This window comes from Cydia pomonella, chromosome 22 (genome assembly GCF_033807575.1).
Source record: "Cydia pomonella isolate Wapato2018A chromosome 22, ilCydPomo1, whole genome shotgun sequence".
Lineage (NCBI taxonomy): Eukaryota > Metazoa > Arthropoda > Insecta > Lepidoptera > Tortricidae > Cydia > Cydia pomonella.
In genome coordinates, this window is record NC_084724.1 from 14,074,990 (window position 1) to 14,094,522 (window position 19,533).

General features: G+C 37.7%; 1 protein-coding gene across 1 annotated transcript in view; it reads left to right on the forward strand.

The window, feature by feature from the left end:
• LOC133530378 (facilitated trehalose transporter Tret1-like) overlaps positions 1-19,409 on the forward strand; it is a 40,358-nt gene extending 20,949 nt beyond the window's left edge. The window contains exons 4-8 of the mRNA XM_061868292.1: positions 3,778-3,930; positions 8,564-8,690; positions 13,768-14,003; positions 17,508-17,702; positions 18,886-19,409. Of these exons, the coding sequence (XP_061724276.1) occupies positions 3,778-3,930; positions 8,564-8,690; positions 13,768-14,003; positions 17,508-17,702; positions 18,886-19,149 (975 nt within the window). The 3' untranslated portion in view covers positions 19,150-19,409. The remainder of the gene's footprint in view (positions 1-3,777; positions 3,931-8,563; positions 8,691-13,767; positions 14,004-17,507; positions 17,703-18,885) is intronic.
• The last annotated feature ends 124 nt before the right edge of the window (positions 19,410-19,533 follow it).

The window sequence follows — 19,533 nt, forward strand, 5'->3', positions numbered from 1 at the left end:
AATTATTTGTACAACAAGAGATCAAAGTTTGATATTTCTTCGAATGCTTATTTTGAGTCCCGTGCAAGCAAAAGATAGCGAGTGAATCTAATTTAGAATCTTGGGCGTAGTAAGGGACTCAAAAGCGACCGAGATATAAATAACTTTGATCTCGTGTAGTACACAAAACTTTTCACGACAGCAGTGAGAAAATATTTGGAAAGTAAAAATACAACCTGATAAAATGTAATCCTTTTTCATCACTATTTCACTCATGTTTTCTTAAGGTATTCTAACATTCAAGTTTAATTAACGCAATAAAACAAAACGAAAGAAATTTCAATAAAATAATACGGAAATAATGAAATAACGAACATCAATAGACAGTTCAATCGACAACTTTTTTGAAAAAAAAATTTTTTAAGTTACGGTCCGAATTGCGGATACTACTATTTGTCAACTATAGTAGAACTTGCTGCTTAAAAACAGTGAGCAATATCGTATTTTGCTCACTGTTTATAAGCAGCAAGTTACCCTTGTTCAAGCTGCTGACGTGAACATTTTTTTTTCCTAAGGCTCCCAAAATGTATGCCTATGCACACCTGGATTGCGCAAACTCGGATTAAACGCATAGGCACTCTGACCATACGAAGGTATTTAAAGGATTTCCAGCTTGCTGGGAATTAATTTCTCATAACGCTTTTTATAGATCTAATTTTTGCACATAGCCATTACAAAATAACTGCTTATGACCTAGGGGACAGATTTTCGGATTTCTGTCGCTCGATTTCATGTTGTCCCTTTAATAATATCTTTAATTATATCTTCTACTTGGTATTTAAATTCTACTAATAGAATTGAAAACGACTGGCCAATACCACTAGATTCCCAATTTCTATCGCTCTTATTTCAAAAATAGCATTTCGCCGTTTTTCACAGATTGTCGAGTGACGTAATCGAGCGCTCGAAATTAATTATTAAAACGCCTCCCTGGATTTATATTGTTATCAGACAGAAGCGTTTCATACTCGTCAATGACAATAAGTGCCCTCTTGCATCATTTAAAGGTCACTGACAGGGAAGATCCCGTACAGATATTATTTGTGGAAAAGGTAACGTACATTATGTATTACGTGTCTATCTTCTTGGAAGTGAACCGACGTCTATCACAAGGCTGAAAACATTATTGCATTACATACTAATTTCCTTATATCGTATTTGAACACCTGATTATATAACGACCGTGAAGAATTCTCGACAATATTAAGAATATACCGAAGGATTGTGACTAGTAATGAGCCAGATGAACATGATGAAACTAAAACGGTTCCGTTTTTGCCATTTTGGTTACGGTAAAAGATTAACGAATCACGGTCACATTATCTACAAACTTACATACTGTGTTTACTTATTAATTTGACGACATGTCTGGCCTAAGTAGTGACACTTGGCTATCAAGCCGATGGTCCCGGAATCAAATCCTGGTAAGCTTTATTAGTGTTATGAGCACGGATATTTGTTCATGAGTTGTGGATGTTTTCTATGTGTTTAAATATCTATCGTTGTCTGAGTACAAATAACACAAGCCTTCTTACTATTATCTTAGATATTTATTTATTAAGCTACGGTTAAAATGACTGCCTGCAGTACGTAAATCTCAAATTTTTGCACTTTTCTTTAGCTAATGAGTAACGCCGGCATAGACATACAGAATGCTAAATAAAGGCTTGCAAAAAAGCCATGAGTCAATATGCAAAACATTATTTGATCTACGAATTACTGTACTCGAGGAAAATGGTTAAAATGTAAGTAGAACGCCGCAGGGGAAGTCCGCACTGGCCCAGTCTGGCATTTAGCCTAAATTAGCATCTACAACCTCAACAGCCACAACTTAACATGCCGTTGGGCTCGGGACTGTTGTTAACATGGCTTCCGAATCCCAGGAAAGCCGAACGTCTCATATAACTAATATAAATGAGCTAGATTACCCATAATTGTTATAAATTGACGGGCGAGTCGTGATATCGGACATTAAGGACAAAATGTTGTACTTAATGATAGTTTTTACCTGACAATGGAAACGGTATGTATATGTGTATATTGTGTATGTCTTTATATCTTTTTGGCACACCTTACATCTTTTGAAAAGTTTAACATAGATATGTATAGTTATATGAAGAATACTACTATACTAACTTGAATGTCAAAATAGAAATATTGAACAAGGTTGGGACCGATAGTAAAAACGTAAAAATATAGACCCTTAGGGCCAAATGTTTCGTCTATATTGGGTCCGCAAGATATCCGTAAGTTTTTTTTCGCGATTTTGTGTGATTTCTCCATTTCGCGATTTACCTATGGGGATATTTGTTTAGTAAGAATAACCATCATAACACATTTTTGACATTCAGGACCATGACTCCAAAATCACCCAGTATATTCACGTAACGTGACTTTTGGAAGCGACACAGAAATAATAAATAAATAAATATTATAGGACATTATTACACAAATTGACTAACTCCCACAGTAAGCTCAATAAGGCTTATGTTGAGGGTACTTAGACAACGATATATATAATATATAAATATTTATAAATACTTAAATACATAGAAATCAACTGTCGATTACATAGCGAACCGATCCATCGGTGACGTCAATGAAAATGTCTGTCAATCGCCTTCAATGACCATAGACAATGACTAACTGTGCTGCGCTTGACAACCAATCGGGGTTCTAATCGATCAGTCGCAATTGTCAAATAACGTCTGGAAACCGTATGTTCGCCTCCGTTCTTTGATGCATACGTATACGTGTCGCGTCAGTGTACTTAAAACGATTTATGATCATTTTCTCGCCGCGGTTTTCTTGTATTTCGCGCATACAAGGAATGTTAATATTGTATTTTCTCTCTATAAAGTAAATCTACCTATTATACTTAATTAGCTTCTGAATCTGCCCGCAACTTTTCCTGGGTGGAATAATGATGGGTCTTCCTCGGGCTTCAAACTATTTCCACAGCTAATTTCATCTTAATCGGTCCAGCGGTTTAAACGTGAAGAGACAACCGAAATATAGACAGACAGACAGAGTTACTTTCGCATTCATAATATTATAGGCGAAGCCAAGAAAGTTATTGTCATGTTATGTTTACCCTGCCTGATTAACTAGATAATGTATTTTGTATTTAGTTTATTTGTGTAATAAAGCATGTCGATTCTGATTTCGTAAATTCAGCGCAAACAAATTTAGGTGGCGTGTTCTTCTTAGTGTCAGGAATTTGCATCGGTGGGCTTACCCAAGAAGATTAGATTAGATTAGATGATTTATTTCATGCAAGACAATTACATAATAAATTTGCATTGATGTCAAAAATATAAGAATTTCTATCATGATCGTCAAAATAAAATAAAAATGAAAATTATAACAATACTAATGAAATAAAATTATAGCTCCAATAAGGATTGTCAATACAATTTGAATAACAGTAAGTAGGTAAATACTTACTTACAAGACAGTCTTATAAGACAGTCGTTTGCCCTACGACGAGACGCTGTCTCTATCGCACTAATATGGAAGAGTGATAGAGAGACAGATAGCGTTTCGTTGTCGTAACGCAAACGATTGTACTTTTGGCTAGGCCCTCTGACCCCTCTGAAGTCGACAGCATGCATAGGCTTTTGTATTACCCTTATCGCAGACATGGTCTAAGATAAGAAATTCCCTTCCTTTATCAACGTATTCGCAGATAACCGTGTGATTTCAAATAAATGGTTCCTTTTTCGATCTGTCCAACAGACAATGGGCAACCTGCTGGTGTTCATCCTGGGCGACCTGCTGCCCTTCCAGACGGTGTTGTGGATCCTGCTGGCCATCCCGCTGCTGCACTTCTGCATCTGCCTGCGGCTGCCCGAGACGCCGTCCTACCTCATCAAGTGCGGGAAGAACGAGGTAGGTTACTTTTGCGAAAGTTGCGATAAAACCAAAAGGAAATGCCATTATTTTTACAAAAGTAAAAATAATGGCATTTGTAAAGTAGAAGGATTTATACGTAAAACCTGTAGCTATATCTATTAACCTTTAACGACTTCATATCAAGTCGTGGTTTTGGTCAGGTTTGTATACGTGCAATTTTTGACGTGGCGTTGATGACACTTTATTACTTCATTGACGTGGCGGCGAAAAGGATAATAAATCGCTATTTATTCAAAAAAAATGTGTCTCGTTTATGCCAGGCGAGCGCCATATGCACATTGTAAATAAATGTATGTTCAGATCTAACTGATATCATAAAATCAGCCCAGGCTTTCAAAAAGGTGTTCAAGCTATCTAATCACCAAACTAACAAAAATAAACAAGCCATTTGGCGACAAATGTCTACCCATTCATGTTTCATTTATCTATTTATAACGCGTTCCGATCTTGCACATTATCACGTAACCAGCACGTGAGCGAACTAATGTATCGGTAACATTTATTACTACCTATAGAATAGTTATTTATACAACAAGAGAGCAAAGATTGATATTTCTTCGAGTGCTTATTGCCGTGGTGCAAGCAAAAGATTCTACAATAGATTCACGAGCGTAGTGAGTGAATCAAATTTAGAATCCTGAGCGTAGTAAGGAACTCAAAAGCCCACGAGATGTAAATAACTTTTTTAGTACACAAAACTTTTCACGACAGCAGTGAGAACGTATTTAGAAGGTAGAAATACAACCTGAAGAAATGTAATCCGTCTTCATCACTATTGCACTCATGTTTTCTTAAGTTATTTTAGCATATAAGTTTAATTACCGCAATATATCAAAACCAAAAAGAAATTTCAATAAAAAAATTCGGAAATAATGAAATAACGAACATCAATTGACAGTTCAATCGACAACTTTTTTTTGTAAAAAAAAAAACTTTGTAAGATACGGTCCGAATTGCGGATACAACTGTTTGTTTGTGTTTTGAGATCGTCAAAAGTAGAATTATTTACTTTGCGTGGCAATTACGTATTTTTTTTAAGTTCATTGTTTTGATTGTATAATAAAATTAAACACGTAAAATATGTTTTTAAATTAAATTATAAACTTTTATTTCAATAATTAATTATTACGAATGAAGACTCGTAGTGTTTTTCGGAAAGATGCGGTCTGACTTATTTCGGGGGTCTATTATAAACCGTCAATATACCGTTGAATTACGTATGCATTTTTTGTCTCTTTCTTTTTGTTAATGACGTGAAAGGGACAAAGACAAAATAATCCAAATATTACGAACTTGTATTAAGCCCCGCACGTTGAAATGACATTCGAATATAAATGTCGCTTGAATGTTACTTTGTCTCACTCTGTGAGCAAAATCCGATTTTGCTCACTGTTTTTAAGCAGCAAATTACCCTTGTTCTTGCTGCTGACGTGAATAATTATTTTTACCACACCAACTAATAAAGGCCCTCTTGATGACTAATGAGAAAGTGGCATTTTGTCCACTTGTGGGGCAAGGTAATCAGATGCAAATTTTGAGTTGTTTCCTTATATTTGCTGGTAGAATTGATTTTTGAATGACCATTTTTTTATTCCGTTCTTTTGGATTTTATTTAGTTTGAATTTTTGGTATTTTCCTCGAGTTAGTGTGGTGAAAAGTTTTGTGTTTCACTCGGAGGGAAAGTTTGTTTAACCCTCGCAACACTCAAGATTCTACTTCTCGAAACACTCGCTGCGCTCATGGTTCAATTATGGAATCTTTCGCTTGCTCGAGTATCAATATTAGCACGAGCGGTTAAACAACCACTTTGCCCCCTTGTAAAATAAATAACTATTATCTATTTAAGTCGAGTAGATAGTGAAAGAGTCAAACTATTTTAGATGACAAAGATGAAGGAAACCCTTCGATCAAAAGGGATTTTGGTTAAGGACGAATATTAATAAGGCAGTGAGCTTTCGACAAGAGTCCGCTAATGTTTTAGGAGAAAATACCTAAATCCTGAAAATATGAGCACTCGAGTGAAATTATGATTGTTCGGAAATACGAAACGCTTCTAGGAAAGGCAGGAAATTTCGTGTTTGTGGAATTAATATGTCGGAACCTTTAGCTATTTAATCATGGTTTCATAGATAGGTATTTAAATGTATAAAGCTACGCAGATCTTTTTTAGTTTGCTTGTATTTACTTTCAGCGGCCCATTTCTCTAAGCGTATTTATTAGACTAATAATATTAGTTCACGAACTGTCAAGTCGTATGGGTTACCATGGCAACACACTTATAATATTAGACTAATACCATTCGAGAAATGAGTCCCAGACCTTATTATAGTTATTACGAAGATAAATAATAAAAACCGGCCAAAAGGTAAGGTTACGTAGTTACTCTTCCGTCACAATAAGCTAAACTGGCGCTTAAAGTATAGTAAATTGTTAACCAAGGGATGAAACGGTACCTTTCACCCGAGTTAAACAAATAGGCAAATTTGCATAATCAGTACCTAATTAAAGTAAGTCTTTTTACTATGAAGGGAAAACTTTTTGCGATAACTCAAAAACAGCTAAACTGATCATGTCGGCTATAGTTTTCATTTAATGTCTTTCTTAAGTTCTATTTCCACAATTTTTTTCATATTTTTTGGCCCTATGGTTCAAAAGTTAGAGGGGGGGGACACATTTTTTTTTCTTTCGGAGCGATTATCTCCGAATATATTCACTTTATCAAAAAATGTTTGTTGAAAACCCCTATTAGATTTGAAAGACCTTTCCAACGATACCCCACACTCTAGGGTTGAAGCGAAAAAAAAAAATCACCCCCACTTTACGTGTAGGGGAGGTACCCTAACAAAAATTAAATTTTTAGATTTTATTGTACGACTTTGTCGGCTTTATTGCTTTATATATCCATTCAAAATTTCAGCTTTCTAGCACTAACGACCACGGAGCAAAGCCTCGGACAGACAGACAGACGGACATGGCGAAACTATAAGGGTTGCTAGTTGACTACGGAACCCTAAAAATCCTATCATTGGGCAGTAAAGTGGGGCTTTTAGTAGAGGAATATGCGTGGTTGGTAATTGCGTAACATCGTCAGTATCTAATTTATGCTTAGACATGTGAATGAGATTATGAATATTATGATGAAAGAACGGACGACCACAATTAAAAGGCCGGCTTCCTAATTGAATATCTCGTTTTATGTAATGGCCCCTATGAATGAAATAATCGTATACTAAATATTTAGAACTATAATTGGTATTGTTATTAGTTTACAATTATTAATTAGCTGCAAATAAGTATAACGACGCATGATTTTAAAAATTATGATTCCTATGACAGTCCTACAAAACTTTTTTTTTTTGGATAGGTTTATTTTGAAAAAAAAATAGGAAATATGTTTTTATCGTATTTATATTTCCTGACCCCAACTCATTGTAATGGACGTCATGATTTACGAGTAGGTACGGTAGGTTAACCTATTTTATAAACCTCGAATCAGCATAGGACGAATCAGTCTGAATAAATTTCTTGTAATCCGAAGTTCAAAGTAACCTTTCGTATTGGATCCAACCGAGACCCAAACAATCCTACCTTTAAGAATGAAGCTCGAACCTTTTGTAGATAAAATAAACTATTCTCTGAATGCTCATCTATTATCTGTAGGGTATCACAATGAAAATACAGAAAAGAGACTCAAAGGAAGTCACGATTCCTATTGTTCTTAATGGAAAGTACTGCACAGTATTATGAGTAAGATAATGAAGGTATACTGCTACAAACATTGAACATCAGCGCATTGAGTTTGTATTGAGAAGATTCACGTGTATTGTGCGTGTTTTTACGTAAAGAGATAGTTAACGTGACAACTATGCTGCAGGAGAAACTATCACTGGTGGTGGTTGTTCTGTGAGCTGCAGACCTCGCTAACGACCACGGCTCCACCATTTTGTTTTTTGTACAGAAAACAGAATGAACTGAAATTTCACGAAAATAGGATTAGAAATGCGACCAGTAGAGAAGAATATTCGGATATACGAAAGCATTTTTACCCAAGCTGAAACGGACACCTTCGCTTCGCTCAGGCAAGAACTGATATACGTATATAAATTGAGATTGAAATCTTAGTTCCTTGATGGCCAAAAAAAGTGGGACACCCAAACGAATGTGCTGATTAAAAACCATAATTTATTAAGAACACAATTAAAATCATATCAAGACAGATGTCAGATCTACGACGCAGGCTTCGTCAATAAATACAAGCAAAAAAAAAAACATCCACAACACGCTTTGTCATCGTAATATGCACCTATCCTACAAAATATATATCCACAACACGTTTCGTCAACGGCCTACCTAGTATCTATATAACAAAAAGCAATAAACAAATAGAAACCTACCCCCCACTCTGATTTTCACCCGGACCAAAAGTGCCAAAAATACTGGCGGCATTGCCTCGCTGAATGGCCAGTGATATCTGCTGCTGCGGACCAGGAAAGAACCAGAGCGAGGGTCGCAGCCCCTTTCTTTCAGCCGACGCCCTAACATTTAAAAACCTAACATTTTTTTATTTATTATGTTTGTATTTCTAACGTCAATGTCTGGTCTTCAACAGGAAACTGCGAAGGTCTTGAGCTGGCTGCGGTCTCTGCCACAAGACGACAAACGGATCAGCGAGGAGGTGGACCGCCTCATCATTGAGCAGACCACCAGCGAACCAAAGTTCTCACCGAAGCTGTTATGTAAGTAACTTTCAATTACCAATCTGACATTATAAACAGGATCAGTCTGACGACTAAATGGCAGACAGTCAATGAATTAAGCACACCTATGGTATCTGCACCAATTGTGAAACATTTAATAGAATACTTCCAGCATTTTGATGTTTCACAGATACCTGCAAATTTTGTACCGCTTTGCGCGTTAACAGTTGAATGTCATATTCTTCTTTTATATTTTCGACGTGTACCGTGTTTAATAAAAATAATGAAAGATACTGAATTGCTCTCAATATAATTAAATAACCGGCCAAGAGCATGTCGGGCCACGCTCAGTGTAGGGTTCCGTAGTTACACTTCCGTCACAATAAGCTAAACTGCTGGAGCTTAAAGTATAGTAAATTGTTAACCAAGGGATGAAACGGTACCTTTCACCTGAGTTAAACAAATAGGCAAATTTGCATAATTAGTACCTAATTAAAATAAGTCTTTTTACTATGAAGGGAAAACTTTTTGCGATAACTCAAAAACAGCTAAACTGATCATGTCCGCTATAGTTTTCATTTAATGTCTTTCTTAAGCTCTACTTCCACGATTTTTTTCATATTTTTTGGACCTATGGTTCAAAAGTTAGAGGGGGGGGACACATAATTTTTTTCTTTCGGAGCGATTATCTCCGAATATATTCACTTTATCAAAAAATGTTTCTTGAAAACCCCCATTAGTTTTGAAAGAGCTTTCCAACGATACCCCACATTCTAGGGTTGAAGCAAAAAAAAAAATTCACGCCCACTTTACGTGTAGGGAAGGTACCCTAAAAAAAATTAAATTTTTAGATTTTATTGTACGACTTTGTCGGCTTTATTGATTTATATATCCATGCCAAATTTCATCTTTCTAGCACTAACGACCACGGAGCAAAGCCTCGGACAGACAGACAGACAGACAGACAGACAGACAGACAGACAGACGGACATGGCGAAACTATAAGGGTTCCGTTTTATGCCATTTGGCTACGGAACCCTAAAAAATAAATACATGTTTTTTTTTTTTTCAAATACTTTAGTTACTTAGTGGACAAATGATAGAAAAGTGGAGATCTGAGCCGCTTAATCAAACCATTTGTTCATGTTGCGGTGTCTACGAAGGAACGTTGAGTATTACGTTGTGTATAACCTTTGCGTCTGGATGGACATCGAATCTTCAATATTCTCGCAAATACTACAATTGGACAGTATCAATAAAGCAATCAAGGTTAAAAAATAGGAAATCAAAACAACCAAGAGATCAGATCACAGGTCTATTGGCCAATTGACTTTTGACGCCATACAAATTCATACAAACGAATTAATGAGGCAAATTGGGAGTAATGTGCGATGCTGCAGCAACGTCAGTGATTGGTCACGGTGGCCGGGGAGGTCTTGCCAATTGACATAATGAATCTGCCCGTATTGTTTTCCTTTCTGTTTGATAGGAATTAAATGCGGTTATTGCCGCAAAAGTTGTCCCACTTTCAATATTGGAATTCTCATAAATTAAGCCACCCACCTCCTTTCGTCAAATAAAATACAGCACATGTATTAATTCTAGTTCGTAACTATCATTCAGATATTCCAGACTCGTTTTGCCGTCGACTTCGCCATTTTTTCGTGAACATTGAAAAACCCAAACAATACCAACTCAAATGAACCCTCAGAAGTTAATTTAAAATCACTAAGCAACATCATACATACTCGCAAGGTCAGCTTAGGGACCCATTTCTCGGACGGTATAGGGAGCGTGCATGAACTGTAGGAGGCAGCACAGGAGCCGTCAAATTTTTGGCGTAAGGCGTAAATGTGATGTTTATTGTTCCGATGTAGCCCACAAGATGGCAGAGCCTACTAAGCACAAGAAAACACGTGACATGTAAATGTACATATTTGTGGTTCCGATTCAGGCCACAAGATGGCAGACCCTCCAACGCGCACGGTCCCTATTAGACTAATAATATTAGTCCATGAACTGTCAAGTCGTATGGGTTACCATGGCAAGACGCTAATAATATTAGACTATTGCCTTCCTTATAAATGTCTAAGTTACTCTGTCTGTTGCCTCTTCACGCTTAAACTGTTGAACGGACTTATATGAAATTTGGTATGGAGATATAGTTTAAGGTCCGGGAAGGACAAAGGATAGTTTTATTAACTCATAGAAACGGGACTTAATCGCTTACTTTTAAAACAAGCTAGAAGCGCGGCTAGAAGACGTTGATGTCAAGTTTACCCAGTCTTCTCCGAGACCATGGGGACAACGCCGGACTCGAAACGTCGGAGGTAATTTAAAAGTTAATACGCGATTAAGGCCCGTTTCTATGAGTTAATATTGTGTAAAAATCGTGAAAGATTAAATCTAAGAATAGTTTAATCAATCATCATCATCATTGCGCGCCGATGAAGTCGCGGGCAGAAGCTAACGGTAACCTATCGAAGTCATAATTAAATGTCCAGTAACTTACACTCTGCAACGACTTGGTCCACTAATGACCGATTAAGTTTCTTCGTTACAACTTCATTAAGTAGAGGTGCCTACGTGACGTTCAAGTTTTAGCTTTATTGAAACTAGTGAAACTAGTTTAATACTTAGTTATTCTAGCCGAACTAAGACCTTGCGATTGACACGATTTATTTACACTATAATATGGGTACACATACCTATATGTACAGTCAGCATCAAAAGTAGCGGATCAAATAACGTTTACGTTTACGTTTTATAATACATTCTGTAACGGCTTAAAAAAAAGTCATGTCTTTAATATAGAACAACTAAGACTGTAAAAGATATACTTTTGAGCGCGAAGTTTAGAGATTGATCTATATTTGGAAAAGTTATCCGGAATATCAGATACTTTTGGCGCGTTGTTTCATCCGCTACTTTTGATGCTGACTGTACATGAGTATTATTACCTATATCAGCCGGCCTAGCCAAGGTGATGATCGCTATCGCTACAACAACGAACCGCTTTGTGTCTCTCTATCACTCTTCCATATTAGTGCGACAGTGACAGTTGCGTTTCGATCGCTACGGTGCTTAAGCGGTTTGCATGTTGGCTACGCGGCCTGTAGCCATACCACGAGTTGACATTGACAGTTGATGTTTAGGTCGTAGTCCATCTCGCTCACACTAATGTATTAGTGTGATAGAAAGGAAATGCTATCGACTTCATGCAGACGCTAACGTAATGGTCAATTGCCAACCCATGGTAGCCGTGCAGTAGTGCAAATAATAGGTTAATACTATTAAGCGCTCGCATCGGAACGCGGATCCGCGTACGAGGAAACTATTTGAAAAAAAAATCACGGCACACGAGGGGTTAACTGGATTAAGGCGAAGGGTAGGGCAAGCTCTTTCCATACAAACTTTGTGCGCGTTTTTCTTCGTTTGTGTTTGCGCTACAGTTATTATTTTTGGTAAATATGCTTATTTTTCTGTTAGCTAAGGCTTGATGTAGTATTCCTTGTTTAGTTTTTTTTATTTTAATTTCTACATCAAGTTCTGCGTATATCCAATATATACAAGCAAAAAATGAAATTAAATGCTATAGTGCCAAAACTAACGAATAAAACGTGCACAAGGTTTGTATGGAGAATGCCTTGCCCTGCCCTGCACCTTTAGTTGGACCAGCAAACCAGAATTTGTTGTATACTTATCATTAAGCTTATCTAATGTTGGAGACGGAAGAAAGCCATAGGAATTCTGAAATCAAACGCAGCCTAATTGAGTTTAGGCACGTTAGAATTGAGTTAGGCTTTGGTTACCATCGTATATTGTGACGCCGTTATGTAGATAGGGGAGAGTAGGGGAACTGGGAACGGTGGGTGATTAGAAACAGTGAGATATATAGTATTTCTAATTGCAAAAAAATCTTGCGTTTAAGACATACATAAAGAGGCCCATAATTTTTCAGTGTTTCCATTGCCTCCTCGGACTGTTTCCAATTACCCCATAAGGTTTCGGGTAAATTGGAATAGCAATGTTTTTAATTTCGTTCAAATTTTGTATGATAACGTGTATTTAAAATTATCATTTTATTAAAATTTGATAGGCCGATAACCAAACGTACGGTTAGCCAAAAATCGATTCGGTTTTTAACTTTTTATATCTTTTTAGAGCATTTGAAGTTGGTATGTTCCCAATTGTTCCACTTTCCATTATAAAATTATTTATTTATTTATTTATTTATTTATTTATAGCCTCATATCAGAAATACATTTTTTATACTGTATCTATAGTTTTTCCTTAATCTATGATAACCGATTCTGTGTGCCTTTGGGCAAAGGCCTCCCCCAATTTTCTCCACTCTTCCTTATTTTGCACTAATCTGGTCCATATTTTAGTCCTTCCAGACATGTCTTCTATTTCATCGGACCATCTTTTAAATTGCCTACCTCTGTTTCTTTTATGTCCTCTAGGATGCCATAGTGTTACAATTTTGCTCCATTTATCTCCTCCTCTAATAGTATGTCCAGCCCACTTCCATTTCAGTTGTTTTGTTCTGTATGTCACATCAGTAAATCCTGTTTTGTCTCTTAGATCCTTGTTTCTTATTTTATCAATTCTTCTTCTCTTTAAGATGCTTCTTTCCATGGCTCTCTGAGTTATACTCAACCTTTTACATTGTGCTTTCTTTTGATGTGCATACTTGTTTGACTATTTTTCATGACCTCTTTAAGAGACCAGTATCTCTTCCACGCGTTTCCAATTCTTCTGTCTATTTCCTTTGTTTTTGAGTCATGGTTGGATATTAGTTGACCTAAATATATATATTCTGTTACATACTCAATGGTGTTGTCATCTATTTTTATCTCTGTGGCCTCCATACTATTAGTAGTCATTGCTTTAGTCTTCTGGAGATTCATAGAGAGTCCGACTGCTTTACTAGCTGTATTCCATTTCCTTCCATTATAAAATACCAGCATTTAACTACCATTTAATTACCAGCAACCTCAGGCCCAGCCATACAAATGAAATATACAAAATTTGCCACTGAAATTAGAACCTATTTATAAAAGCCCATACATACCAAGAATGACAATTTCTGACAAACTTATTTATCTTGCAGTCACCGACAAAACCGCCGTAAAAGCATTCTGGGTGGCGCTGATCGTGAACCTGACGCGCGAGTTCTGCGGCTGCATCGCCGTGCTGGTGTACGCCAGCCACATCTTCGAGGAGGCCCGCAAGGATGAGAGCACCAGCATCGCGCTGTCGCCCAACAAGCAGTCCATCCTGCTGGCGGTCGTGCAGATCCTCGGCTCGTTTCTGGCATGTCAGCTGGTCGATCGAGCTGGGAGGAAGGTAAGATACAGTTAAAGAAAGGATACTTCTCTTACTACTGCTTCGGAGCACAGGTTCCGCTTTCCAACTTTTTTCTCCACATCGCCCGATATTGGCTTGGGTTGTGAGACTAATGATCCACGAAGCTGAATAAGGGTAGGTACCTACTGCTAGCGTTTGCGATGGGAAACGGCTTAGTGGGCCATAGATTGATAACCCCTGGTTAAGGCATACGGTGGAGTAAGTCCATTTTCTATGTCGGACGCATAGACGACTCTTTTTAAACCTAGGAGGGTAGGGAACATTGAGAATTATCTCTTCGTTTTTGTGCCATTTTATGTCCAAGTCGGAAATAAAGCCGGTTCAAGGACCTGCATGCAATATTCGATGCATTGCTTCTTAGCAATTCATGCTAGTTCTTGAACCGTCGAAATGGGGCTTAAATTGATTGAATGAAAGGTAAGGTATGTACATACAGTCAGCTGTAAAGATAGTTGACCCCCCTTACAAACAAATTTCTATGCAGTTGTCTCTGTTGCTGTAGGTGCTGTAGGTAGGTGCTACTCTATGCCAGCGTCCTTAACGTTACTCTTCCTTTAATCATGCACAATTACAGACCCATTCATCAACTGCTCAAGGTGAATGAACGGAAAATCTTCCGCGCGTTAATATCCAACACTTAAGTAAATACGGCGCGGCGCTCGTCCGACATCGCACCGCGACAATGACTGCGTAACCAATATGCTGTTTACTAAGTAACGTACACTGAGCAAAATACCGAGAGTTTATCTAAGTATTAGGTTTGCTCAAACACGTTCATTTCTGTCTAGCAGGGACACCTCTTAGACCGCAAGCCAGGAACAGATTTCCATGACCAATCGCCTCCCGGCCGAAAACTCGTGTAGTGATTAACGGCTAGGTATGGTGAACCCTCGCGGAAATCAGCTGCCACTCCCTTAGTGGGTTGAGGAATGGCAGCCACCGAAAACACGTAAAACAAAAAAAATGCCATCGCCTCCCGTTTCATACTTTGTCAACTGATAGTTCAGATACTTTGTTACAAAAAAAAATCGTCAGCCGGTTATATCGCGGTGGTAAGAACATCAGCTGGTCGCATGAACATGTAAAAAATAAGCGCTATACCTTTTATGATAGCAATAACAAATATCGGCCGAGCTTTTCGTTCTTCCTACATTACTAGTGACGTTTACCTATATTAATTAACTAACGAAAGTTATAACAAAAAAATCACGCAAATGCTGGCTGGTATATTACTAGCAACAGCCAGACATGCTGACGCACTTAGCCCTGGGTTCCCTATCAGTTGACCCGCGCACCACGTGCAAGAATCAATCGAAGACTCGTGCCAACAAAGGTCAATATACCGCACATGCTTACATAACGTAACGTGACTTATATTATATGCGACTGATTTATTCTTGCGAAATCTAGTACCTACAATCTACATACATACGTATACTTACATAAGCACACACCTCTTAAGCCGCCAAATCTATAAACCGGCCAAGAGCATGTCGGGCCATGCTTAGTAGGGTTCCGTAGTTACTCTTCCATCACAATAAGCTAAACTGGAGCTTAAAGTATAGTAGATAATAAACCAAGGGTGAACTGTGAATACCTATACGTCTCTTTTACTATGAAGGGGAAACTTTTTGCGATAACTCAAAAACAGCTAAACCGATCATGTCCGCTATAGTTTTCATTTAACGTCTTTCTTAAGCTATACTTCTACGATTATTTTCATATTTTTTCGACCTATGGTTCAAAAGTTAGAGGAGGGGGGGACACATTTTTTTTTCTTTCGGAATATATTCACTTTATCAAAAAAAAATTGTTAAAGACCCCTATTAGTTTTGAAAAACCTTTCCAACGATACACCACACTGTAGGGTTGAAGCAAAAAAAAATCACCCCCCCCCCCCTTTACGTGTAGGGGAAGTACCCTAAAATAAATAATTTTTTTAGCTTTTATTGTACGACTTTATCGGCTTTATTGATTTATATCAATAAAGCCAAATTTCAGCTTTCTAGCACTAACGACCACGGAGCAAAGCCTCGGACAGACAATGGCGAAACTATAGGGGTTCCTAGTTGACTACGGAACCCTAAAAAGTAATTGCCAAGAGAACTCCTTAACAGTCGAAGACAGAGGGGATCAAAATCAGCGCATGTTCTATAGTATTAGACTGCACACATATATTTAACCCTATTTCTAAACAGACAAGTAATATAATATCAAAGAGAATTTGAAATAGAGGTGTATTGTCAAAGAAAACTTTGTAGCCACAGTAAATTTACTGCCATCTTTCGACACATGATTAAAACTTCTAGAACGCCATTTGACTTTGATCCTTATTATTTTACTGATATGAGTTAAATTATTTAAATATAAAAAAGCGGCCAAGTGCGAGTCGGACTCGCCCATGAAGGGTTCCGTACCATTTATGACGTATTAAAAAAAACTACTTACTAGATCTGGTTCAAACCAATTTTCGGTGGAAGTTTGCATGGTAATGTATATCATATATTTTTTTTAGATTTTTCATTCTGTTATTTTAGAAGTTACAGGGGGGGACACACATTTTTTCACTTTGGAAGTGTCTCTCGCGCAAACTATTCAGTTTAGAAAAAAATGATATTAGAAACCTAAATATCATTTTTGGAAACCTATCCCTAGATACCCCACACGTATGGGTTTGATGAAAAAAAATTTTTTTTTTAATTTTTATGACGTATTAAAAAAAAACTACTTACTAGATCTCGTTCAAACCAATTTTCGGTGAAAGTTTGCATGAGAATGTATATCATATATTTTTTTTAGATTTTTCATTCTGTTATTTTACAAGTTACGGGGGGGGGGGGGACACACTTTTTACCACTTTGGAAGTGTCTCTCGCGCAAACTATTCAGTTTAGAAAAAAATGATATTAAAAACCTCAATATCATTTTTAAAGACCTATCCATAGATACCCCACACGTATGGGTTTGATGAAAAAAGATTTTTTGAGTTTCAGTTCTAAGTATGGGGAACCCCCAAAATTTATTGTTTTTTTTTTATTTTTGTGTAAACATCATAATGCGGTTCATAGAATACATCTACTTACCAAGTTTGAACAGTATAGCTTTTATAGTTTCGGAAAAAAGTGGCTGTGACAGAATCGGACAGACAGACGGACATGACGAATCTATAAGGGTTCCGTTTTTTGCCATTTGGCTACGGAACCCTAAAAAGCATCGTTACGAGCGATGGTGCCATAAACTTTAGGTTGTGCCTGGTAAAATGGCGCCACTTTTTGATATTTAACAAATTTAACACATAATATCAATGAAATAATAAGGATCAAAGTCAAATGGCGTTCTAAAAGTTTTAATCATGTGTCGAAAGGTGGCAGTAAATTTACGTGGCTACAATTAAAGTTTTCTTAGACAATACACCACTATTTCAAATTATCTTTGGTAATATTTAAATCCTAGAGAAATCTTTATAATTGTTCCCTCATTGCAGCCGCTCCTCGCCGTGACGAGCCTATTCGCCGGCTTCAGCATGTGTCTCCTGGGCGTGTGGTTCTACCTGCAGAGCATCGGCGTGTACATGGCGGGCTGGGTGCCCATCGTGGCGCTCTGCGTGTGCATCTTCGCCGACGCGTCGGGCCTGCAGCCGCTGCCCTTCGTCATTATGACTGAGATGTTCAACTTTCAGGTAAGCTTTTTATCTCCATAGCTTGGACAAGTTTTGTCATTCAATTGTTAACCTTTTGAACGCCAAGAACACCTAAAGGCGTCGTAACTAGTACCTCGTAACGTCATGCCCACAGCGCCATGGACAACTATAAGTATTATGTGTTATGGCGTTCGCTATCAAAGTAACCTTCACACTTTCAAGAAATGTTCCGCTTGCACCCGTGACCTTAGAGTTTAAGTGACGATTTTGTTAATGACGTAAAGCATTCAAAGAGTAAAATAACTTTCAATAAGTACTTCTTCGGCTGCGGTACCGTGAATACTGAAAAATGGCGAAGTCGAAAAACCACACAAATCATAACCAAAACCGCAAGGCCCACAGGAATGGTATCAAGAAGCCTAAGAAGTTCAGGTACGAATCTACCCTTGGAATGGACCCTAAATGCCCTGAGGAACCAGAGGTTCTGCCTGAAGGGTAACCTGAAGCCTGCCAAGCAGATCGCGAGGGCGGCCGAGAAGAAGGCCACGAGGGAGGCCAAGGCCAAGAAATGAAATTCTAGCTTATAAGATAATAAACAAAACTCATCGGTTTCCTCTTCCTCCTGTCCGTCAGAACTGACGCCTAATAATGCAAAAGGCAAGCAAATATATCTTATTGGAAAATATTGCTACTAAAATATTTCAGGCGTAAATTCAGCACCAAACTTGAGGCGGAAGTTCTCTAAAAATAGACTGAAATAGTCAACAGCTGAACGACAGTAGTGGGAAAGAAACAAAGGACTAAATATTTTGGTAACACTTTATGAATACATTTTATTTATCTCGCCTGTACTGTACCTATATCAAAGACACATTGATTAAGATGCGTACAATCTAAGACAATAAAATTTCTTGCTTGTACAGTTTCGTACATTTTGCGGTAACGCTTGACTGTCAAAAGTTGACGTTTAACAATTCAGTGACCGCAAAAAATATGGCGCAGTACAGCGCCATCTGTTTTGGATGTCAAAATAAGGAGCGCGTTTTTTTTCTTAGACTTAACTCTATTACAATCATTTTTCTTTGCCTATATGTAGATCCCGTGTCAACACTACATACAAGTACTCTTTCTAAGGGAAACCACTCTATTTTGTGATAGCATACAGTTTCCCACTTTTATAAAACATTCGTCGGTACACTTACCTACCCACCTTATTTTCCAGCTCCGCGGCACAGTGGCGACCCTCATCATGGCCATATCCCTCGCCACAGACTTCGCGCTGCTCAAGCTGTTCGCGCCGCTCATCGTATGGATCGGGTACCACTCCATCTTCTGGATATTCAGCTTCATCTGCCTCGCCAACGTGTTCTACCTCATCTGGTGCGTGCCCGAGACCAAGATGAGGAGTCTAGAGGACATATACGCCGATTTGGAGGGGAAAAAGAGGACGAAAGGCGAGAAGGTCGTGGAAACTAATCATGTGTGAAGTCGAAACTTGCAGTGAAATTGGACATGATCTGACGTTGATAAAAACTATTAAATAAGAAAAGGCAGTTTATGAAAATTAGACAGGTGGCATTCAAAGCTGTACGTCAAGTATGTACTCGTAGTTGCAGACAGCTCAACGTAGAGAAAGTACCTACATATAACATGATCATTTTGTTTTGTTTGAATCGTGTAAGAATGGTTATTATCATAATTAACACCGTTATGTGATATTTGTATTAAAATTTTCATTCTTTGAAACTGTGTTTTAAATTGTATGTGTGTTAGAGCTGTATGTATTATATTATAGACATTATAGTAGTAAGTAGACTAAATATAAATCTCATAATATGAATTCTTGTAGATTGACATGCCTGCAATCTAT